This window comes from Saccostrea echinata, unplaced genomic scaffold (assembly GCF_033153115.1).
Source record: "Saccostrea echinata isolate AGI-Se365-2 ecotype Australia unplaced genomic scaffold, CSIRO_AGI_Sech_v1 ptg000054l, whole genome shotgun sequence".
In the NCBI taxonomy this organism is placed as follows: Eukaryota; Metazoa; Mollusca; class Bivalvia; order Ostreida; family Ostreidae; genus Saccostrea; species Saccostrea echinata.
This window is the reverse complement of record NW_026889803.1, coordinates 64,813,740-64,839,609: the sequence shown is the minus strand read 5'-3', so window position 1 is coordinate 64,839,609 and position 25,870 is coordinate 64,813,740. Positions and strand designations below refer to the sequence as shown.

Below are 25,870 nucleotides of genomic sequence, written 5' to 3'. Positions count from 1 at the left end.
CACATCGTTCACTCACCGTTCGCTCTGCGTTCGTTCAGCGTGCGTTCACCGTTCGTTCAGCGTTCGCTCACCGTTCAAGTGGGAAAGTAGAACGTTTCAGGGACTGTATATATATATATATATATATATCTGTGAGAATATGTTGAAAATATATATATATATAAATATAAATATATATATATATATATATATATATATATATATATATATATATATATATATATATATATATATATATATATATATATATATATATATATATATATATATATATATATATATATATATATATAATATGTATATGAAATTTTGAAAGCGAAAAAAAATATTCAAATAAATTTATTTCTTGATCCTGGAAGACCATTTTGATGGTCAACATCGTTTAGAGAAAGTGGAAACTATTGTAAGTCCTTTATTATTCTATTAGTATATTGATATTGTTTATGTTACTTTCCATTTACATGTCATTTTATCAACCACTATTGTCGCAAAACCAAATAGTCTTTTTCATGTGCTTGAAGACCTAAACTTCAAATATACGCTTCAGGTTTGAAATAAGTCCAGTAATAAGAGGGTTGCGAATGTGTTTCATTGATGTAAAAGACAAGATTTTGCTGGCATGTATTCTAGCAAAATAGTACGAATGGTGTTCACGAGCGTTTTTCTGAAGGAATGGTCTTTCAAAAGTTGTTTAAGACTTGTTTTCTTCGGGTTAAGCAATAATTAACACGGGGGAAAAATGTTAGAATTCTTTTTATTTCCCGTCCATCAAATTTTGCTTAAGGTTAAAGGAAGTTTTCTTTTCTTTTATAAATTTTAAGAAAATGACTGACATAGAAAAAAAAGGATAAACTTTCTGAGGTTTTTGACGGGTTTGGTGAAGTATTATCGCACAGGAGTGATATTTTTTTTTTTTATTTCTCATCAGATTCCTTTACTTTTATTTTGTATCAGTTAATTAACATTTTGCGATCTCCTGAGCTCAGATTTATTGCCTTAATTCATATAATTTTTTTTTTTAGATCACATAAAAATATTTTTAAAAAGGGTTACTTTTAAAGCATTAAAGCAACACAACACTCCTGTATGTTTGCCAGTAAAATCGGAAACGTTCTTTTTCTGAAAAGGACAGACATATCTTTTGTTTTGGTCACAGGTGGTTATGTGATTTATATTATTTATTTTTATCGTTTGGTTGTAAGCAATATCAATATAAGTGATTTCATTAATTGAAAGGTGGATTCATTCAGCTTTATTGTTTTTTTTTTATGTCACAGTTCCTCTCAAGTAGTCTTATTGATATTTCCTGATCTCTTTTCCATTATACCAGTTATATTGTCCGTCTGTCCATCCATTGTCACACTTTCTTCTTCCTCAAACTCCTCTTTTATTTTAAGCTGTAAACAATTCATCTTTTAAAATATTGATACGTGGTGTCATTAAGTTATGCAATAAGGTTGCGGAGTTTTCATTTTCATCCTGGGTCCAAATTAATAGGGGTCGAAAAACGACGTTTTTCCCTTCAAAAAACCTGATTGTTCCCAGAACTCCTCTTACAGTTTACGCAGTGGACATATCATTTTTTGTAAGATGATTGGGAGTGCCCTGCAGATGTGCAAAAGATTGCGGAATTTTCATTTTCACCCTAGGAAGCAAATGGGGTCGAGAAATGATGTTTTCAAGCTCTAATTTAGACCGATTTATTTTTTTTTTCTTTACAGAAAAACATTTTATTCCCCCGTATCGAAGATTCAGGAGTATATAGTTTTTGCCCTGTCCGTCCGTCTGTCTGTCTATCTAGCTGTCTGTCTAGCTGTTTGTTTGTCCGCAAAAACTTTAACATTGCCCATAACTTTTGATTGGTTTGAGCTATGGCTTTCAAATTTAATTAATTTTGACCATTTGACCTTGACCTTGATGTTTGACTTACTTTTGAAAAACTTTAATCTTTTCCATATCTATTCAATGGTTGCTTCTAGGGCTTTCATATTTCACAGGTATATTTCTCGAGATGAGACCTTACTTTGGGTAGCAACATATTTGATTTGCATTTGAGAAAGTTTAACCTTTGCTATAAGTTGCCATACGGGGGCATCAGTGTTTCACAAAACACATCTTGTTTTTTTCTGAAACTCCCTCTTTAAAATCAAAATCTATCACAATCTTTAAGCCGAGACCGGTAATGAATTTATTTGAAATGCAAACATAGAAACCCATGGTCATATGCTCACCTGTGCCTTTTATGCTCAATTTAAAACATTGTTTACATATTTTACAAATTATAGAAAGCACTAGAAAGCCAACAACACTGTATATCCTATGTGTCGGATCTATTAAATAGATACAAGGTCAAGCACTAAAACTGATTAACGACACGAACAATTAAAATTGTCAATTTTTAATTGTTCGTGTCGTTGATAATTTTTAGTGCTTTATATATTTTATAAATTATATTTCATAAATGAAAGAATACATTTTGTAGCTTTTTCGCTACCCTGTGAGTACATGGGAGCTAGCATGCATTTAGAGGCAAACGCTTACGTGCGGGTAGTACTATCCTATGACATCTAGTTACCAGTTATTTTTCTTTTATGAATTTAATAGCACATTATATTTATAATGTATATTTCATTCCAGCATTCGACCGGTCACCTTAGCCTAGTGGTAGGGCGCTCGCTTCGTGATAGGGAGGCCCGAATTCGATTCTCGTTCGCTGCGCCGCGTTAAACCTAAGACGTATACATAGCTATCGACTGTTCCTTCGCCAAGCGCCCAGCATTAGAAGTGAAAGTCGCGGGTCTTTCGGATGAGACCTTTAAAACCGAAGTCCCGTGGCACGGTACTGAGGCGTTGGCACGATAAAGAAGCCACACTGTTCAATGGCCCTGAGTGCCGATTATGGGTCTAAATTTGAAGCCCTTCACCGACTCTATATGAGTGAAAAATTCTCGAATGAGACGTTAAACAACATATAATCAATCCATCAATCATTCCAGCATTCGGCAATATTTGATTTCTTTCTTGCTCATAATATGAATGAATGAAAGCACTTGATTTGATATTATGCTCTATTTATGAATTCTGTAAAGTATATGCCTGATCTTATATATTGTCATCGAAATAACATGCCCAAATGATATTCTGTGGATCTTTATTTATAACTATTTCGTTTGGATCATCATGCTTTACCTTTGAAGAACTCAGCCTTATCAAAACAAATATACATTTCATGTTTTCCTTTTCTTGCTTTAGTGAAAGATATTCCATTTTAATACTTTTCCTTGGAAGGTTATTTTGAAATAATACTGTATGACTCGAATCAGATACATTCCGAGGTATCTAAAACATTGAAATTAATAGGACCTACAACCTTGTTCTGTGGAATTCTACCCTTAGCATTTTGACAAAAAGGTTATTCAAAATCTAGTTACCATTAAAGCAATTAAAAGAAAAATTCTCGTTTTGATAGTTTATTTTGTCGAAATTTGACATGTCCTTAAGAACCCTCTCTACACTATACACTAAAGAGTTCTGATTCTGTGGTATTTTTCTGCAGTTAGAGTGATTTCAGATAAATAGAAATCTACTGTGTATTTCTCAATTTATAATCAATTAAAGCATTCTTAACATTTTGAAAGGCAAAGATAAAGTATCTGAACACTTTAGTTACATGCATTTTATCCACTGAAGTAAACAATTGTGATTTCTGTTCATTAATACTTTGTGGTCTTTGAACATTTTTCCTGGGGGTAAATGCCACGTACCATATATTGAAATTATATAGATAAGCCTAAAATTTACACCTTAATACAACATAATTTTCTCAATGTTTAACATTTTGCACTGGTGTATAGAGGGTCCTTAAGTGCAGTCATTCTTTAAAAGTTGTGTTTTATTCAGACAGAAGGACAATTTTATGTTTCTTATTTTCGACGGAATGAAAACTACCATTTTATGGCAAAGAAAGAATTTCCGTGCTAAAAATTACCTTTTAAAGAGATATTCATCTTTGCAATGAAAGAGAATCAGCTGAACTGCCTCCATAAGCCTTTGGAATCTTATCAGTCAATCAGTGAGCGGAGAAAATACATGTAATATATTCCTGAATTTAAATTCTACAATTCATAGACAGAAATAAGAACAATTGAGATCAAGTATACTGCTTCCCATGTGTCTCAAGCAACACAGAATTAAGAGTACGACACACAGCGATGGCTTGTCCTGTTTTATTTCTGCAGGATTCTAAAATGTTGCCATGCTGTTGACATTTGTCAGAAGAACTGACAAGAGACTGTCTGATAAATAAACGACTGTCGCAAAAAAATTAAATCTATTGAAATAGTGAGAAGGATTTAGGAAGTATTTAAATACTTGTAATAGCTATGATATTTCATCATAGTGCAACATGTACTGGTCCCTGCTGACAAAGCAGGTACAGCATTGTCTTTGTAAGGGTCATTATTTAAATTGTATTTTAGGGAACTGGGATTTAATTCAACAAGTGGTAATCCAACTTATACCCATAGCTCCCTTTCTAAGGAGGAAATTCTTCAAAATCATACGTCAGTTTTGAATATTTTTCAACAACCAACTTGAATTTGAATTACCATATCTATATTGGATTCCGAAACTTCATTAAAATCCTTACAAACAAAGATACATAGCGGATTCCAGTTAATGTTATACCAAGCCTCTTTCTTTACTGCTCACTAGAATATTAACAGCAGTGAAGGAGAAGCTTCAGGAGTACTACTATAACTATATATAAGTGGTGTAAATCAGATGTGGATACTTAAAAAATCCAAGGAACTTTTGGAAAATTTGAAATTACAAAACTTTACCAAAATCAACAACATAAAAATTACGACTTCCATCTTAATATACAACCATTCCCCACGATAATTAAAGTCCAGGCTTGTTTATATCATTGACAGCTGCTTTTTCAATAATAATGGAACTCGTAAATTTACTTAACCTTGTCATTGGTCATTTGCAAAATTATTTTGTTAAAAAGCATTCTGATTGCACACACAAGTACTCTGAAGTTGATATTAAAAAGATGCTTGAGTTTCTGATTGACAATATCTATGTGGTTTTCGGAGACCAGGTCTTCCAACAATCTATTGGAATTCCCATGGGTATCAATTGCACCCCGATATTAGCAGACCTATTTTTGTATTCATATGAAGCAGAATTTGTTCAAAACCTTATACGTGAAAAGAAAACACATCTATGAACTTCAACTCGACATTTAGACATATCGACGACGTATTGTCAATTAACAATGGTTATTTCCATTCTTATGTCGATACGATATATCCCAGTAAGCTTGAAATTATAAAAGATACCACAGAGTCTGACACATCTGTTTCATACTTGGATATTTTACTAGAAAAAGACGTTAATGGTAATCTAACAACCAAGCTTTATGATAAACGTGTTGACTTTAGATTTTCAATCGTCAACTTCCCTTATTTATGCAGCAGTATACCTTCATCACCTGCATATGTGGTTTATATCTCTCAGTTGATTCGATACGCAAGAGCATGCTCTACGTATAAACAATTTCTTAAACGAGTTAAGTTATTGACAATAAGGGTGCAACGATAAACCGTTTGACGGTATATCGCGGTATATTTTTCCACGGTTCAATTCACGATACGCTAAACTGATATCGCGGTTCGGTTCAATCGGTGCAGAATTATCCGTTTTATTTCCTTCTTCACTATTTCAAAATGGCTTCCGTGCAAAACGTGAGGTCGACGATAACGCATTTACGGCAGTAAAACTCATCTCCAGCATCTTACAGACCTCAGATTTAACACGGAGAGGGACTTAATGTGATTATAAGTTATAGATGTTTAGACAAATGATAAACCCATTAGATCTAAATGTATTCTTTGGTAATACACGATATTCCATCAGTGATCACGTGTGTATTTCGATGAAAATTCACTGTCTTGTTGATTAAAACGTATTAACACGAGAAATTTGTCAACTGGTTTTCTACGTAAATAAAAGGAATAAAAGAATGAATGTCTTCCTTTTTCATTCCAATTTAAAAGGAAGAATATTAGATAAGGTCCCTGTAGTTCCCTGTAAATGTTCATCATTGGTTTAGAATGTTGACACAACTCAAAGATCTACCTAACAATCCAATTCAACTTAACAAAATTTTATTTCAATTACTATTAAAAAATATGAACATTCTGTATAACCCTGTCAAGTTTAAAAAAATATGATGACAAACTTGAAAGACTTTTTAACCTTGTTATGTATCGTGATACGTATCATATCGTGAACTGAATACAGTGATACGTATCGTATCGTGAGTTTAGTGTATCGTTGCACCCCTAATTGACAAACAAGAATATCAGCAGTCTCGTTCAAAGTCATCATTTCGTAAGTTCTATGGTCGATACAATGACCTTGTCAGCAAATACAATTTATCATTAAGTCAAATGCTGACTGACGTTTTTCATACTAATTGTTACGCCATTATTTACACACTGAATTGTCGACGGAGTTTTCGTTATTTCCCGATCATGACAAGGAGCACATGGCGGATGTGACCGGTCGGCAGGGATGCTCATTCCTCCATTGCACCTGATCCCACCTCTGATGTTTTAGAGGTCCGTGTTTGCTCTGCTCCCGATTTGTATTTTTTTATATGGACTTTTGAGCTTGAATACTGTTCGTTGTCTCCATAAATTTCATCCTTAAACAGATATTCCGTGTTAATGAGACACTAAATATTTGAATTTACATGCATAATGAAAATTACACCAATTTTTTATCGTTAATATTTCTCATTCACAGGAAAAGATACATCAGAGTCATTGAGTAGATAGTATACAAACTGGAGAAAATCATCTTGATTAATAAAGAATTAAACTACAATTTATGTTCAAAACTCTGTTTCCATGTGACTGTTATATCCAATTGGTTTGGGGCGATTCTGCAGAACAATTAAATCCCCTTTGTGTTTCTGTCTGTTGGCTTTGTCGTCATCAACATCGTTGTGCCTAAAGACGCCAAGGGCTTGACAACACTTCAGACAAAGACAACCTAACACCATAATGCCTGTAAGGGACACCATTATCAACACAGCACACTCCAAAAATGGCAGCCATACCGGAAGAAGAAGCTCCGAAGTTTCCTCTGTGACCAACACTTGTAAAGATAGAGAGATATTTCAATATTTCAGCAATGATAAGCGAAAAATCAATGTGAACTTTATATATACAGATATGTATGTGGGTGTGAGTACATGAAACATGAAACAGTTGTTCTGTCAGATTCTGTGAAGTCTTTTATTTCGAATGAAATACTCGTATATCAAATAAATGTCTGATGAATGAAATTGCATACTATTCGTTGATAAAATTCGATGATATATCTAATGTAAAATGTGAAGATAACGAACAGTGATCGATCTCATAAATCCAGTAAACAAAACGAACCGTGAACAGGGCAAAAACACGACAGAGGTGGGATCAGGTGCCTAGGAGAAGTAAGCATCCTTTTTTGACCGGTCGTACCCGCCGTGAGCCTATGTATTGATCGGGTATACGGAGTACTCCGTAGTCAAATAATTTAATATAAAAGTATAGTATATAATCTCGATTGAAGATCATGAGAATTCTTCTTTTCAAGTACAATTAAGTTTTGAATAAAGTCTCCTTCATAAGAATACGAAAGCAGGTTGGCTAATAAAGGGGCACAATTAGTAATCATTTGAATTCTAAAAGATCGTTTTAATACCTGATTTGCCAAAGACTACCTAGATAAATTAATGTCAATCAGAAATTCCAGCATATTAAGGTATCAATATTTAACAACAATATTTATTACCGGATAAATGAATGGTGCGATTTTTGTAATAATGTTACCTAAATATCTACTCCAGAATACTTGGTGGGAAAATCAGAATGCTTTTTAACATAATGATTTTTTGGATGACAATTAACAAGATACATGTATATATAATTCCGAGTGTTTTTTTAATTGAAGAAGCAGTTGTATGCTTATGCAGAATTCTGCATTAAGTGTGGAGAAGTATTGGTTCTCAAAAAGTTTTGTTATTTTAAAGTTTAAAGTTCTTTACATGACAATATCCAGAGACTAAATGTTTACATGACAATCCCGAAATTGAAAAGATTACTGATATTTACGTGAATCACAGGTGACCCCAGTGTACCTCTCGTCACAGGTACACATGAAACTGGCCCCTTGGTCGGTACATCTTCCATGCTTACATGGCTGGTCTTGACACGTCACCACATCTACAATTGCAAATGAAACTAACAAACATACCAGGGTCTGAATATACAAGTATGTAGTTAACCTGCTGGGTTGGAGTTATATGAACGTGCAAAAAATGAAATAAAACATTCTGAAGTACTTTTTTTCTTGTTAATGTTTTACCAAGATGATATGTGACCGGTAAATGTAGACTAGCGAAGATCTTTCCGAGCTTTTCAAATTTTGATAGACATGTCAATTAGTGTACACAAACTGACTGCAAAAACGTTGACACGAAGTTATGATTTTAAAGGGAAAAAAAATAAATTTAAAAAAAACATAATAATACACGTTCTGGGACCTAATTAGAAGTCATTGCTTTAACCATAGCCCAAAAAATAAATGATTTGTAATGCAGCAAAAAGAACACCATATGACTGGCACACTTTCAGGACTTTACCTCACAAGGTCTTAGATCAATTTATTATTGACATATTTTTACTTCTCCTTTGTTTTCTCCGGTTTATTGAATTCTCTTGTATTATAGAGATAAACTCTTTCACGAAATATTATTTTTAACCCTCAAATATTTTATTAAAGCTATGCAAGGTTTAACAAAAATAGTTAACCCAACCAGAGATCTCTCCGACTTTCTATAACTTACATTCCAAAAAGTCCAAGGGTTATTTCTGATTTCGAACATATTAATTCTAGTTAAATAATAGTGTATCTTGCCACATTAACAATACATCTACATATGGATGCTTAAACGTACGTCAATGTTTCTAAGCCATGTCCATTTTTTATTTAAAGAGAGCAAATTCACAGTTGACTCGTTATTACAGCTTTATGAAAGAACACCTGTTGTTGTTGTTTTGTTTTTATGGAACATTGCTAATCTTTTATTGACAGATACATCCACTCCATTAACAAAGACATCAAAAGTGAATACACTAATTTTGTCCATTTTTCTAGCATGTTACTTTTAAAATAAATGACAAAAACAGACTTCCCTTCCCAACAATTCACCTGTTTCCCATTAGATGATCTTGAGAGTTAAAAGAAAACAATACATGTATAATGTTGGTGTCCAATGGCATGTGGAAATGATGTTTTTGTTTGTTTGTTTGTTGTTCCTCTCGATAATATGGAGATGCCACCACTTCCCTGCGAATTTTTGCCTATACTCGGCACTTAGGGCCATTGAGCAGTAAGGGATCTTTTTCGTGCCAGCACCTATTGCGACACGGGACCTCGGTTTATACGGTCTCATCCGAAGGACCGAAGGATCCCACAGTGGGATTTGAACACGCAACGTAAGGATCTACTCCTTACACCGCGACTCTAGAGCAAACGCTCTAACCACTGCGCCATGCGGTTGACTGGAAATGATGTTACACATAATAATGTTGTCAAAGGATGTTTGCTACTGTGGATTGATATCCGTTATTAGACTTTCTTCATGGTTCGTAGATCTGGATCTTCATTCGGACATAGTGATTGTCAAGGGCTAGTATCACTGGGCAAGAGACAATTCATTTTATCTTAATTCAGCCAGATAAAAAAAATTAATTAATTTAATATTAATCGGGGAAAAATAATGTCATATTAAGCCTAATATAATATGTCGAACATATGTTGCAATTTTACCTGTGTACTAGAAAGAAAGAAAAATGGTTATTGAAATAATTTGCAAAACTTTTTGTGAAGGGAAATATCATGCTAGTATTCATATAAGTCGACGAAAACAATTGAAATCTCAAAATTTGTCAATTAACACTAAAACAAATATCCTCATCAGCAGGATAATAACAAACATTTAAACATTCTTTCTAAATAGAACTTAGAGGTTACCTCCAGGCAGGATGAGTTATATGATTGGTATAATTCAATCATTACTTCTTAAAATCTCGCTTAGAAAACTCTCACTGAATATCATGTCAGTTAAGTAGTTTCCTTATTTCCATTGGGGTGGGGTGGGGGGGGGGGGGTTAAGGGATAAAATGATATTTTAGAACGTATCATATATATATATTTACCCTTTAAGATTCTTACCGTTACAGCAGATGCCCTTATGATAGGGATCACACTGACAGGATTTTGATGAAATGCTAAGTGTTCCCCCATTTTCACAAATTCGACATGGTTTAGTCATGTTCGATGAAAATGTTGAACTTTTTCCACAATGTCCGAGACAATTGTTCAGAGTATGGGGTTGAACAGATGCAGAACAGCACAGGTAACGTATTCTGTACTGTGACTGTGAACCACAAGCGCCGATACACGGAGACCATGGTCGCCAGTTAAACACATGGCACTCCGGTACCGTAGCACAATCCTCTGTCAGAAGAGTTCCGATGTTTAAGATGCACAGCAGCAAACACACTTCTACTAATCTCATTTTCTATATTGAAACTTTATCAATAATATTTTTCAAAAAAACTACGTATGCATTACGATTCCGTGTATTTTGTGTATCATGGCTTCTTGGTGATGCTTATCTATTGATTATGAAAAATGAATTCTACCTTACCTGAGTATTACACAACCTTTTCTTGACATTTGTTGCAAATATAAGCAACTTTTGTGTCATTGTAATCTTCGGAGGCATCTATCATGTCTTTCGTTTACAAATAAATAACATAACATGGCCGTAGGAACCGGGGAACACGGGGGGGGGGGGTTGCCCCTCCCAATAATGACCTTGTTTTGCGTGTCAAAGAATATTTTTTGGTAGCCCCCCCCCCCCCGGCAAACTGAAAATATTTGGTTGTGCCCCCCCAACTGATATTGCTTCCTATGGGCTGCATAAACACTTTCTCACTGTCGTCCTGTGCCATTGGAAAAATACCCGGAGCGATTGAGTCAGATGCATGAACGCATTGTAAAGAAAAGAAACGACCAGGGGCCGGTTTTGCAAAATATCTTACGACTGCAAGACCAAAAACTTAAGTTGATTGTAAAATCTTGCAAAATTAATGATTTTCTTAAGAATTGTTTGTATAAGAATATTTTCTAAATGTTTTTAAGAAGATAAAAAACTAATGTAAAATAGAAAATTATCTGCAAAATTACATCATATTCCTTTGTAAAACGGGTCCCAGGACTGTCAATATGAGTCTTACTGAGGGGTTGTCGTCACAGAAATGACATATCTTTTCTCCTGATGAGCTTCACCTTGTCCAAATGGTCTTGGATCAAATCTTTTACAGACCATCTCTTCAGTGGCAACCTGTTTACTAATTACAGGTATATTTTTTTTTACATTTCATGTTTTTTGTTTATGTATCGGGTTCGGGAATGCAACAATTCCAAATATTTAGGCGGAAGATTTGATCAAAGAGACATGTTCGACTATTTTGATATTAATGACATATTGTCAACACAGCAGAGAGTACCATGCAAAGTAGAAATGACAATATACCGATTAGGTAAAACCATGCATAGTGTTTAAAATATAGGGTGACGGTATTGACAGTTGTATCATAGGCCTACAAGACTTCAAATAATAGGGTAACATGATCAACGTTGTAGTTCAACGTGATGTTCTCAAATATTATAGTTGAGAACTCGGTGTTATGAATATCATAATGTTGCTTTGATAACAAAACCATATTCTTTTTGCTACGCATGTCTGGAGAGAGTCTCAAAGATTAAAGCCTTTGAATATGGAAAGCCTCGTTCAAGTGATTTTGTACAACATTACTTATCAGGTCCGGCACAATCTCTTGATTTAGCTATGTAGCTTGATTTAGCTATATAGCTTTATTAAGCTATTCAGAATAGCATGATTTAGCTATTTTATCACACTTTTTTCTCAAATGTATTATTTTCTCAGCATGCACAAAAAGTCGCACCTTGGTGCAATGATAATATTCAACCTTGAACTCTTCTGAAAATAATACATGTAAAAATCACTCATCAAATTGTGTCTCCTTAAGAGACTTTGTACTCAAAGTTCTAAAAGTTTTGGGGCTATATAAAGCAATTGATACAGTTAGATCTCGAATGAAATTATAAAGGAGGTCAATTATGATCAACAAGATGATTGGTAATAATTCAGTACAATGAGAAGCAATCATACTTATCCATGCCTCAACACACACAAGGTAGTGTACAGTTACCCAAACAATGGAAATTCATCTTTTGCTTAAAAGTATTCAAATGCTGCAATGTTGGAACTATCTTTGATTTTGGTTGTTGTTTTGATAACCCATAGTACATATATGAATAGTCAATTACTTGCGACTTTTTGTCTATTTCATACATGTGATAAGTCAAAGACCACAAAACTGTACAGGAGCCATAAAAAAAACTGGAATTTGGGTGAAAAAACTGTACACTGCCTATCAAAAAACGGTACAAAAAATGGTATAAAATATCGCTTAAATTCTTCTGAAATTCCATCGTAATCATTGTAATAAACATCGTATATTTTATACCTACGAAGATCTGGGTCCGTATATTTAATCATGTATATCAACTTTAGAAGTTGGCTTAATTTTTTTCAATCAAGTTACGTATACGAAACATTAACAGTAATTAAGTACCCCTTAAAAAATAAAGCTACCTAAAGGGGTATTTGATACGAATTTATAGCAAGATAATTATCCCAATTGGCAGTTCACACCTTCGCACGCGATGGTTTGTGTACACTACACAATTATCAGAAGGGCAAGTGTCAACACAGGTGACGTTTTCCAGTGTCTGGCGAGCGAGAATGAGAGGAAAATGGCAGCATTTAGCGAGAAATTTAAAATACTGTACAAATTTTCATATTCCGTGAATTTTGGTGTCCCGCCGGTACACGATGAATGGGCTCGAAAAACTGTAAATTTTGTGTACAGCCGGTACATATCACATGTATGCTATTTTAACATTTTTGTTAAAAACTGCATATAAATAGCTTTATCAAGCTATTTTGAATAGCTTAATAAAGCTATATAGCTATTTCAAGCTATATAGCTTAATCAAGAGATTGTGCCGGACCTGCTTATTTCAAGCATCTTCTGCACTTTTAGAATTTCATATTCACATCATTCCCCATTGTCAGTTTTGAATTTTGTAAAAAGACTGTCCAAATTAAAGACAAAAGTGTACCATGTGAGAGTCACTGTCTCCAGTCATCTGCATAATTTTCATCATAATACTAAAGTATCTCTCGGACTCTTTCTTAAAATTGACAATACTTATGGCTAAGCAATGCAAATAAGTTATAACAGGAAAGGAGGAAAATGTGACAGACTAGAGCGAGATTTGAACCCAAGTCCCCTGAATCTCTAGTCAGGTGCTCTACCAACTGAGCTATCTGGCCACCGGCGATCAAACCCATCTGACTGCCCCATTCCCCCCTTCTTAAAGGTCTTCGCCCCTCCCCCTCCCCTCCCAGATATCAACCCAGGCACTTCCCTGGCAGGTCTTTCACCTGTCACATCCTGGTCATGGCACCAAATGTAACAGGAGAGAAGAAAATTGCAGTGGGCCAGACCGGGATTTGAACCTGGACCCCCCTGAATCTCTGGTCAGGCGCTCTACCAACTGAGATATCTGGCCACTAGTGATTGAACCTGTCTGACTGCCACAAAGTTATGGATTAAATTTTGTATTGTCACAAAGAGTTGCTCTGATTTGTGTTGTTTTTGCCTCCTTTGTCTTTCTATTGACAAAATTCTAACAAGTTGTAATTGAAAAACCTGTATAAAAACAATCCAGCCTAAGAGAAGTTTTGATACATTTTGATTACAGTGCAATTATTGCATGTTTAACACCTTCTGCTATGATGTTTTGTTTACATTAGGCCCAAAAAAATAATAGTCTTGTTTCCTGCTACCTGACTGACCCTATTTTTCTGCGCCCGACCCTAAAGTTTTTTTAAGGTTTGGATGAAAAAAAAATCGTGAATTTCCGGAATTTCATCATTCTGTCACTGTAATCAGTTTCCATGTTAAAACAAAACAAGCCTTTCATGAAATTCTATTTTTTAAATAAGGACTTTCATAAAATACCACTTGAGTTGTGCATCAAAAAACATGAAATTTAATTTTAAAAGACAATATTGACCTGTGACATGTTTAATTTGATCTTGTATTAGTTCATATCCAAAAAATGACATTGGAAAAAAATAAAATAAAAAAAATAAAATAATTCTCCTACCTACCTACCCTATTTTTTTAGGCTGGTAGCAGGAAACAAGACTATTATTTTTTTGGCCTTAAACAAGTAGAGTAAGTCATGTACATGTTGAACAAAATTTATTATGTTCAGTGTTTTCCTTTTATTTCAGAGTAAAGTGTTAGAGATCAGTTGTAATAGGCAAGGGGTTGAGGTTTATGAAAAAAATTCTGTGGACCTTACAACAATTATTTTTGAAATTTTTTATTTGTAAGCAGTATTTTTAATAACTGAAGTGGTCAATTTGCCCGGTTCTTAGGGAAAATACTATGTTGTGAGGATAAGAATTAAAGAAAAATGTTGGTTTCTGGTTAAAAAAATTTCAAAATACGGGACAAATTTTCATTTCCCTTGAATTTTGGTGTTCCACCATGAATGGAGTCAGTGATATGTGACATTGTGTACAGCCAGTACATATCACATGTATGATATGGAATACACTGCACGGGTTATGAAAACTTTATCCTTCTGTATACTCTTACAGCTTTGCAGGTATTTTGATAAAATAGTACATTTGAATGTTGTGCAGTGTAAATTGTTCACTTACATGGTTTTTTTCTTAACAATAACAAAATGATATTGCAGGTTATCTTGACACAAGCTCCGAGTCTGAACATTTACAACCTGGAACAAAGTTAGAGATGCCGTATTGGATGGCCCGAGGTCTCTGTAGCAGTACGAGACACATAGTGAGTGTGGACTTGCCTAAGCAGTACAAGGAAGGTTATCGAGAGATCTTCACGGCAGACCCAACAGTGGTCGACCTACACAAACTGGGACCATACTTCTATAACTACGGAAGTCAGCTCCTTAAATTTGAACTCCCTGAAACACCTGATGTAGCAAAGTCATTATTACAAGTAATTATGTCTTTTGATGATGTCAGACAATTTGATTTTCTGATACACTTAAATCAGTGTTAATCCTTGTTTTATGAAGGCCAAGTCAATTTATTTTTGATAGATTCATCTTTGTATTTCAATAATGCATTATTATTAAATAATGAAATAAATTGTTGTTCAGTGGGAGTGTAATGTATATTAGATACAGGAATGGCATATTGTGTTTTTATTTTTTAGACTTTCCAAGGCCGATTAAGAAAGATAATGGACAGTTCACAGAATTCATACAATGAAGACACATCCAAACTAATAGAGAAGCTTGACGAATCAGAAAGGATTTTATTTAAAGAGGGACAGAAAGCTTTAAATGACTTTCAGTGTTGGGAAACAAGGAAAACTGAGAAACTGACCACTTCTGAAATGGTGAAAAATCATAGAAAGAGGAAAAGAGTGGTACTAGAGGAATCTTAATGGTCAATGTAAAGGAAATTTATATACATTCTTGATTGGAAATGTTATATTATTCGATTTATTGTTTATAATTTAATGAGAAATATACTTAATAAAGTGATAATATTATTCATGTAGTTAATCTGGGTACACAAGTCATATTAAAAAAGGCCATAAATTATATTGCTGTGATAAGTGAAAATGATTTAAACCACCAGTGTAACAACAATACTGGTGTATGATGCATCTGTGGATGGACACTACTAGACTTGCTTTGGATGCTGGGTCTGACCTTCATTTTCCAGATGAACTAGGTTTAAGTTTTTGGAGCATGCCCATCCCCAAGTAACTATAAGCCCTACCTGGACCAAACATGCAGGGATCTGCTTGCATGGATGATGCATCTAGAGATGGACACTACAAGATTTGCTTTGGTTGCTGGATCTGATTTAAATTTTTTCAGATAAGTGAACAAGCATAAATTTTTGGAGCAAGTCCATTCCCAAATAACTATAAGCCTTACTTTTACCAAACTTGAGGGAATGATGCATCTAGGGATGTACGCTACCAGACCTGCATTAGATCTGGATCTGACCTACTTTTTCAAAATGAGTGAATATTACCCCCTACCTGAACCAAACTAGCATAGACGATGCATATAGGAATGAATACTACCAGACTTGCTTCGAATACTAAATCTGACCAACATTTTCCAGATGAGTTGGAGCTGGTCATTTCCCAATAAACTATAAGTAGCTACATGGAAGGGTAAGCATCCCCTGTCGACCTCAGTGTGCTCCTTGTCATGATCAAATGGGGGAAAAACCATGGACAAATTGTGTGAAAATAATGGGCTTACAATTTGTATGAAAAAGTCTGTCTATATTCGACTTTAAAACATATTGTATTTGCTAACATGTTCATTGTATCGACCACAGAATTTGCAAAATGTAGACTTAAAATGATACTGTTGGTATCCTTGTATCATCAACTTAATTGTCAATAGCTTGTCTCGTTTTAGATATCGTACTTATGTAGAATTTGATCTTTTGTATCGAATCAACCTGGAGACATAAACTCCATATGCAGGTGGTAATGGTATATTGCGAAAGTTGACGACAGAAAAGTTGAAATCACATTTATCATAAAGTTTTATAATTGTTAGTTTGCCATTAATGTCTTTTTCTAGTAAAATATCCAATTATGAAACAGACGTGTCAGACTCTGTGATGTCTCTTATTTCCAGTTCAAAGGGATATATCGAATCAACTTGGGAATGATAATGAATATTGTTAATTGATAAAACATTTTGTTATACCTTTAAAAATTAATTCCTATATAAATCTACACTTAAAAAAGTCTAACATTTCTAATGTTTTACAGAGCGGTCATAAAAAAAATCGATGTTTGACCGCAGAGTGAGATATTGGACCTGTGGACGAGATATTGGACCACTTATGTCACACTGTGGATCACAGGATCAGCAAAATCTTATTGCATTTTTGGGTATTGAAGCCAACAAAAGATACATGTATAACAAAATAATAATAATAAGTAAATAAATAAATAAAAGGTATAACTAAACATTTATTGACTGTGTTCTCAGACAAAATGCGTTTTGTCGACCCCTCGAACCGAATTGCTTGCATTCGGCCTAACGGCCTCAGGCAAACATTCTGGTTATTGGGTCCGACAAAATGCATGTTGCCCTCGAATCCTATTCAAATGTATAGTATTCGTAAATACCCAATTGAAAGCAACAGCAAGAGACTTCTTTTCATGTAGAAGTTTTTGATAAAAATTCTTCATATGAAAACAAAAATAGATTTTCTAATAATGGGGTGGAATATTAGTACCTATGGGATTCCAACATTGGAATACTTGATCTCCAAAAACTACAAAGATATTGTCAATCAGAAACTCTTGATAGCATCTTTTAATATCAACTTCAGAGTATTTTTGTGTACAATCAGAGTGTTTTTAACAAAATAATCAAGGCCGTAGGAACGGGGGGGGGGGGCATAGATATTGCTATTGATTCTGGTAATTTTGCCGATATATAGAATACTATAGAAAACATAGCTACTATATGCTTGTGCCCCCTCAATAACAACATTTGATGCCCCTCTTTTTTGCTTGTCAGGGAATTTTTTGAAGTTGATAGTGCCCCCCCCCCCCAACTGAAAATGTATGGTTGTGTCCCCCCCCCCCTAAGCTGAAACTGCTTCCTACGGGCCTGGTAATATATTGCAGATGATCAATGAAAAGGTACGTAAATTTACACGTTCCATTTTCATTGTAAAAGCAGCTGTCTATTATGTCAAAAAGCCTGGATTTAAATTTATCGTGGGGAAAGGTTGTATAAAGTGTAGGTTTTGATGCTATTGATTTTGGTAAAATTTCGTGATTTCAAATTTTCTAAGTTTCTTGGAGAGTTTATGTATCCACATCTGATTAACACCACTTTTCAAATATTTGTTGTACAGTGCTCCTGAAATTTCTCCTTTAACATTCTTTGTGCCGTGGGCCTATTTTGGGCCTATTTTCAAAAACTACGTTAAGTGCCATGGGCCTATTTTGGGCCTACTGTTAACTCATTACGTCACAAGTAAAACTGATTATGACGTTCCGTCATCATTCTGAGTTTCGCGCCATTTTAGCCTCTTGATGCAGAAAACAATCAATTATTTTAATATAATATTACTGAAAATTGTGAGAATGAACAGGAATTTTAAACAGGCATTTCATTTGTCTGAATCTTTGGAAAATGTAAACAATGCATTCTAATTTAAAATTAAGGAATTTTATCAACATCTCCAATCCTTGTCTGAACGATATAAGTAATCAAATTAAGTTCCAGTGGGAGAAAAAAATATTATTTATTTATCTTAAACATGGGAATAATTTTTCATCAGTTACAAGAATATAATGTTTTGATCGTGGTAAATATGAAATACTAGTATTGCAAAATCATTGTAATTTATGTAAATATTTTTTTTCATAATCTAAAATCGGCATTATATACCATACAGTTTAACAATATACATGTAACATGTAAGCCTTGTAGAGCTTTTTAATCGACTATATAACGTTTTATCCTTGGGAGCATCACAAGTTTATACAGAGAAATGCAGTTTACAACAGATTACTTAATCTGGAGGGAAAGCAAAAAAAAAAAAAAAAAAAAAAAAAAAAAAAAAAAAAAAAAATCGCGACTGTGTAAAGTGTATGGTAGTTTAATAAATATAATTTGTGGAGGAAAAAACTCCTTATTATCCCGGGATGGTATATCGGCGAAAAGGGAGGGCAAAATATCTTCGAATCGGAGCAAGACCCCCCCCCCCCCGCAAATACCCCTAAGCCCTAAGATCTTGATTTCCTCCCAATGTAACTTAACCAAGTATAGTAATACATTATTTACTTTATTTTCTAACAGCTACAGCTGTAGGCGAGGCATTTAAGGTCAACTACTACCGGTACTTACATATAGATGCACATTGTAAGATACACGTGTGTTGACGGAATATTTACCTGGTAGTTTTACCAAATGAAATGTTTCTTAATTCTTTAAAGTCCTTGAGGGTGTTTTTATATATCTAGCACCAAATACAAAGCACAGACTCCTGTTTCAGTTATATCTTTTAACCCATAACAGAACAATAACATTATTACACTATGGTTTAAATAATTATTACAGAAAGAAGTACCTGTGATACAAGTAATACATATTGTAAATTTGTAGAAAAATGTAGTAAAATTACAAAAAGAACAAGTTTTTTAATTAAATCTAAGTCTCTTCATTTGATTGAATAAAAAAAAAAATCCACAGAATGCATCCAAGTTCCCGATCAAGGGTGGTACCAGACACTGAAGAAAAACTTGAAAGTAACGTACGTCTTCGTCGGTGTATTCCAGGTTATAATATATGAGAACAAGATTACAACAAGTTAAAATGATGCAAAGCATCAAATCGGCCGCAAAAATATATTTAGTATTCTGAAGTATATTCACGAGAAAGAGTCCAAAGAAAAAAATTACAAATAGAAAAGTATATGATGCATTAAAAATATATATATATATAACCATAACAATCATATAATTTTAAACAATACAAAAGGTTTCAGGGAAAGGGGTGTGTGTGCATGTGGTAATATGTAAGGTCTACGTTCAAAAAATATGTATAAGGTGTACGAATAGATAGAATTTTCATGTCTTAGAAAACCTTTACTGGTAACCCCCCCCAAAAAAAATTATAAGTAGTTATTAATGTATCACTGCGTTTCAATTACATTGCATTTGTATATTTTTAACTTCACTATATGCAGTATACTTGATCCACGGCAGGCGCGGATCCAGGAATTGAAGGGGGGGGGGGCAAAAAGTAGGCGGGGATCTGGGGCGAAGCCCCCGGAAGCTCTTGTATTCTTCAGAGATTTTGTAGGGTAAAAATGAGGTCTACCGAGTAGACATTTTTATATTTTCTTCTCATATTTTTTCCATTAAAAAAAAAAACAGAATTACGGTTTTTTAATATTTGATTAACAGTCTTACGCACAGTTTACAGATATTCCACGGTTTTTCTTTTTTCTTTTTTTAAATGGAAAATGTCAAAGAATGGAAAAATATACTCCAAGTAATTAAACTAAAAGTGAATATTAGTAACTACAACCAAATGTTTAGATGGCGAAAAGTTCCCAGGAAATTAGAAATGTTGAATCAGTATAAGTTTGACCTTCACACACATTAACGTTATGGCATCGTGTGTGTTAGACATTTTTCTGAAAAATAATCAGATTGCCATCATGGACGGCTATTGAAAAAAAAAATACGGAAAAGAGAAGTTTACAAAATGAGCTTAATAATGCGTATTCCTGATTCAAACAGAACATTACATGTGCTCACAGTGACGATCGGATAGTAATGATGCTCGGAACCTGTCTAGAAAAGCTTTAAAACATGAGCTATCGTAACTTATTGCTCATTCACTCACAGGTGGATTTTTAGATCGACTAATTCATTTTTTTTTCATTTTCTCGATGAAACTATGATTTATGTTTTGACAATCCGCTGCACGGTTCCTTGATGTTGCATATTTTTTATATTTTAAAGAATTTAACCCCATACCTAATAATTCATGTGAATTAGGTATGGGGTTATATTTTTTTAAATAAGAAAAATATGTAACATAAAGTACTAGATCTTCTAAAAAATATTTGAGCATAAATTATGTGTGTTCTATAATTGTAATCTTTTTCCGAAGGGGCTAGTCTTTTTGGAATTTGTTCTCTGTTGTCTCTATTTTAACGCGAATAAGTATTTATACCTTTATTACATTTTCAACAGTGAAATACTGTGATTTATTTATTGAATAAAAGTGATATTCTCTCACAGTGTGAAAGGATACCAAAAATGATATTCTCTCACAGTGTGAAAGGATATCAAAGTAAGTAAAAAATAATTTCTGGCCTTTCATAAGATAGAGATAGTAACTAAGCATCTTGATAGAGCTAAAACTGCAAATTTCTTCCTAAATATGTTGCTAAAATCCATGCTATGTAATGTTTTCAATCTGACACACAACTTCTAAGCTATGACGTCTCAACCGCTCAACTATGACGTCAAGCCTATGACACTGTGTTAAGAAAAGACAGAGGCAAAGGGAAAATCAAAGAAAATGTAATAAACAGAAAATTCAATGTTTTGTAGATGAATATGGAATTTATTTCACTCGTGAGACAGGATTTTTTTTTATATTTTCACTCGTGCTTCGCACTCGTGAAAATATCAAAAAATCCTGTCCCACTCGTGAAATAAATTCCATATTCATCTACAAAACATTGAATATCCTCTATTTATCTACATTGTTTGTGACGTCATAGTTACGCTACGTCATAGTTTCAACGTAATAGAAAACTGTCACGGCACAGTACGTAATTTGAACTGGAAATCTGTACGGCAGCAAAAGGGTTAATACTACTGTTAATGTTTTGGTGAGGAGTACAAAAAGAGGCTTGGTAGAACATTTACTAAAACCTGCTATGTATCTACGTAAACAAATCAAAGCTTCCACTTCATTAGGATTTTCTAGTCTTTTTACTACATATATTTCAATTATTATTTATATTACTAATCACAAAATAATATTCTGTTGCAATCAATCTGATTTTAAAAAATCAGATCCTTTGATCCGCTCATATAGATCGCTACTTACGTCCCTTTAAATAATGTACGTCATCAAAAATGTATTTTGTCACAATTAATTGACGTCATAATGTAAGGATGCCATGATCAGATATATGCATCCAAGCCTTCTTCATTTGTGTTTACTTAGTTCAGTATACAAAGGTAGTTTTTTTTTCTGCGATTTAAATCTGTGAAGTTTAAGAAACTTTTTATCGAATTATATGGTAGTTATTCAAACTTTATTCGAAGAGGCAGCTCGTTACAAAACTTATCACTATCGTTTGAATGTTTTGAAATAGACTGCAGTTCACTATGCATTTTTCTATTCTTATGTTTAAGAAAATTTCTTCATAGTTTGCTAGCGATGAGAGCCTCAAAGAGCGATCCACTTTGTTATGACAACCAAGGGAAATCCGTAACTGTAACTGATCAAAAGAATCGTGTGAGTAAGACCCCAAATGGAAAGAAAAACCCACAGTGCGAAGGTATTGTACAGCGAAAAATGGAGGAGAAATACTGCAGCCTATTGGCTGAATACAGGCGAGTACAGCAACAGGAATCGGTTCTCAGAAACAACATGGCGCTCCTGAGGGCGGAACTGATTCTCTGTCAAACACAGAAGTATCACAGAGGGCTGCAAGATTTAGGAAGGATAACATTAGATCCCATTGAAATCCGGAGGATTGATTCTAAGCGGTCCAGATATCAGTGTAACCAAGTGAAGCGACCTTATATTGTACAGAAATACACTTCAGAGCTCGGCGGCGGTGCTTTGAGGCGCATTCCGAGAAACTTCTCCAAGTTAAGATATACCTTACCTACTATCGTAAAAGAAAATTCTACAATCAAATCAAAGATAATGACATCGAACAACGAAGGGAATACTAAAATGAGTGAAGTCAGCAAGGGTCTGGCGAACAAGAAAGAATCGTCTAACGATAAGTGCTCCTGTTCAAACTGCATAAATTTCCCCCCAACTGTTGTACGTCCTCCCCGAATATTGATAATCAAGAAATCGCCCCAAGTTTACAAAACTAATTATAGACTTCAAAAGCATTCTTTTCCACCAATTCAAGAGAAGGAAAAATCAAATGTGTAATTACAATATGACTTTAAAGTAAATAATAAAGTTCAAATCGTTGATAAAGTAAGGCATTATCATTTTATATGGGTTATCGATCGCAATGTTTGTACATGTATTTTAGTCAAGCTTCGGACTGGCTTCGAGGGCAACATGCGTTTTGTCAGACCCTAGATCCAAATTGTTCGTCTGACGCTGTAAGACCGAAAGCAACAGTTTGGTTCGAGGGTTCGACAAAACACATTCAATAAAAGTTTTGCTCTACTTTTATTATGAAGTACATATATCTTGCTCAGGCAAGTAGTATCGATTTTGAAAGTACGGGGGAGGGGGAAGAAAAAATTGACTACTTACCCGAAAAGACTTTGAGAAGCAAAAAAAAAAAAAAAAAAAAAAAAAAAAAAAAACAACAACTTTTTTTCTCAACCGAATTTTATCAATACATTACCCATATCTTGATTTGACTATACGACAAGTCGCCTGCTAGTTCGAAATATATGTTTTCCAGGCGATTTTTTTTTACGATTTTGATATTTAACATGCCACGAAAAATATCAAAATCGTGAAAAACGCCTGGAAAATATCAACGGCCTCGTTTAAAGTCATCATTTCGTGAGTTCTATGGTCGATACAATGACCTTGTCAGCAAGTACAATCTGTCATTAAGTCATATGCTGACTGACGTTTTTCATACAAACTGTTAGGCCATTATTTACACACTGAATTGTCGACGGATTTTCCGTTATTTCCCGATCATGACGAGGAGCACACGGCCGGTGTAACGACGAAAAGTGACCCCCGTAGAATATTGACCGGGGGGTCAAATTTCTCCATAGAAAAATGACCCCCCGGTCAATTTTCTACGGCAAGTAGGGTCATTTTTCGACCGTAGAAAACCCTTCCAGGCCGGTAATTCTACGACTCCACACACGTTGAAAAATGACCCCCATAGAAATATGACCCCCTACTTTTTCACTATATTTTATAATTAACCCTTTAGAAATGAGATGTGATATGCGTTAATCCTATGTTTGGAAGGGTCGGTGAAGGCCTAGAGTCTCCCGATTTTTTTTCTTTAAAATGTATATTGGAGGAGGAGCAAAGTACCTTCCCCTCCTTAACGCCACTTCTCAATACTAGCATCATGTACAATGTACGTGGAAATATGTCTTTTTTTTCTTGCATCCCAATGAGTATACATTATTGAGGAGCAATTATATATATATATATATATATATATATATATATATATATATATATATATATATATATATATATATATATATATAGATATATTTATATTTATATTTATATATAAAATTTTTAGACAAGGAAAAAAATAGAGAAAGCACGGCATATGAAGCGTACAATAGATGCTATTATTAACTGTAATTACTGCTTCATTTTTAATATCATGTAATATCTTTTTCCCTCTTTTAGGTTCATTTATCCTTATGTATTACATGAATATTAATACCCCCGCTTCGAATAAAATGGGGGTATATACCTTGTACCCTGCGAATCTCTCTGTTGTGTGTGCGGGGTGAATGTTTGTGTCTGACTGTCTGTCCGAAACATTTTTTTTCGCTGCAGTTCTCTCTGCAACAACTCATCGCAGATGCTTGAAATTTTAATACACTCTTTGGTTCGGCTATACAGTGATATTCATTTTGGTACAAACCCTGTCCGTCTGTCTGTGTGGATGGGGTATCACTAGAGAGCACTGGCTCATAGATTTCTTGTTTCCCCTGTAATTTGTGTACTTAAAATTATTGTCTGTAGAATTAAACTATACAATGAACTAACGTTTTTCATACTAATTGTTAGGTCATTATTTACACACTGAATTGTCGACGGATTTTTCCGTTATTTCCCGATCATGACAAGGAGCACACGGCGGGTGTGACCGGTCGGCAGGGGATGCTCACTCCTCCATGGCACCTGATCCCACCTCTGATGTTTGGAGGTCCGTGTTTGCTCTGCTCCTATTTTGTATTGTTTAGTGGACCTTTGAGCTTGAATACTGTTCGTTATCTTCATATATTTCATTATCTCTATTGTAGGAAAAAAAACGAATGTATCTAAATAACGTTAACTATGAAACACTATATATATTGTTTGTATCAGGATCGCTATATGAAAAACACTGATAGTCTCTAACAAAAAAAAAAAAAAAAGAAAACCACAACAAAAAACTATAGTTCACCAAAGTTAACTATAGTTTAATGCAGTATCAAAGTTTTTACTATAGTAAATCAAAGTATTTTTTTTGGATATATTATTGTGATATGTTTTGTTCTTAAATTTATACGTGCACTTTTTTATATTTTAGGGAACTACAAGGGGTGATCAAAAAGTTCGTGAACTATCTCGTTATTTACAAAACCACAGTTCAGATCAAAATGAAATTTGGCACACAATTAGTCATAAACATGTTCTATAAAAAGCAGATATTTGCTCCACGTTTGGACGTCACAAAATAAAAATTACTCAATATGTAGATGAAGTGACAAAAAATGAATGACCCAGTCGTACTTGAGCAACGAACGGCTTTAAAGTTTAACGTTTATCTTAGAAATTCTTTTTCAGTGGCATAAAATAATTTGTACACGATTTATGAAGACAAAAAGACATGGCAGAAGTTCAATCATTAATTGGATTGATTGTTTTAGTGAAGGAAGGGAGGTGGTTAAAATGATGTTTGTTCTGGTGCCCAGTGAAAGCAAGCTTGGGAAGAGATGTGTCCTTAGTTGAACAATCTGTAACGAAAGATCGCCAAACTGCAGTTAGAAAAATAGTTGAATATCTTAACAATAATATAATTATTGAAACCCTAAAATATCGTTTACCTTAGATTTTAAACATATCATATATGATAAAAAGAAGGCGCCCATACTTT

At 34.1% G+C, this 25,870-nt stretch overlaps 3 protein-coding genes and 1 non-coding gene across 4 annotated transcripts in view; 2 read left to right on the top strand and 2 right to left on the bottom strand.

The window, feature by feature from the left end:
- The window catches only part of LOC133205284 (DNA replication complex GINS protein PSF3-like), a 32,402-nt gene extending 16,571 nt beyond the window's left edge, over positions 1 to 15,831 (top strand). The window contains exons 2-4 of the mRNA XM_061341058.1: positions 11,587 to 11,675; positions 15,001 to 15,275; positions 15,495 to 15,831. Coding sequence (XP_061197042.1) covers positions 11,591 to 11,675; positions 15,001 to 15,275; positions 15,495 to 15,728 — 594 coding nt within the window. The 5' untranslated portion in view covers positions 11,587 to 11,590 and the 3' untranslated portion in view covers positions 15,729 to 15,831. The remainder of the gene's footprint in view (positions 1 to 11,586; positions 11,676 to 15,000; positions 15,276 to 15,494) is intronic.
- LOC133205098 (neurogenic locus notch homolog protein 1-like) lies at positions 6,908 to 10,399 on the bottom strand. The gene is made up of 3 exons (XM_061340840.1): positions 10,300 to 10,399; positions 8,175 to 8,285; positions 6,908 to 7,083 (listed from the first exon to the last, which is right to left on the bottom strand). The coding sequence occupies exons 1-3, from the start codon at positions 10,397 to 10,399 to the stop codon at positions 6,908 to 6,910; spliced, it is 387 nt and encodes a 128-aa protein (XP_061196824.1).
- On the bottom strand, positions 13,724 to 13,797 carry Trnas-aga (transfer RNA serine (anticodon AGA)). Its single transcript has one exon. It is a non-coding gene; the product is annotated as a tRNA-Ser (tRNA).
- Positions 15,832 to 21,984: 6,153 nt separating the features above from the next.
- LOC133171490 (uncharacterized) lies at positions 21,985 to 23,042 on the top strand. The gene is made up of 2 exons (XM_061306250.1): positions 21,985 to 22,052; positions 22,245 to 23,042. The coding sequence occupies exon 2, from the start codon at positions 22,255 to 22,257 to the stop codon at positions 22,987 to 22,989; it is 735 nt and encodes a 244-aa protein (XP_061162234.1). The 5' UTR covers positions 21,985 to 22,052; positions 22,245 to 22,254; the 3' UTR covers positions 22,990 to 23,042.
- Positions 23,043 to 25,870: the final 2,828 nt, after the last annotated feature.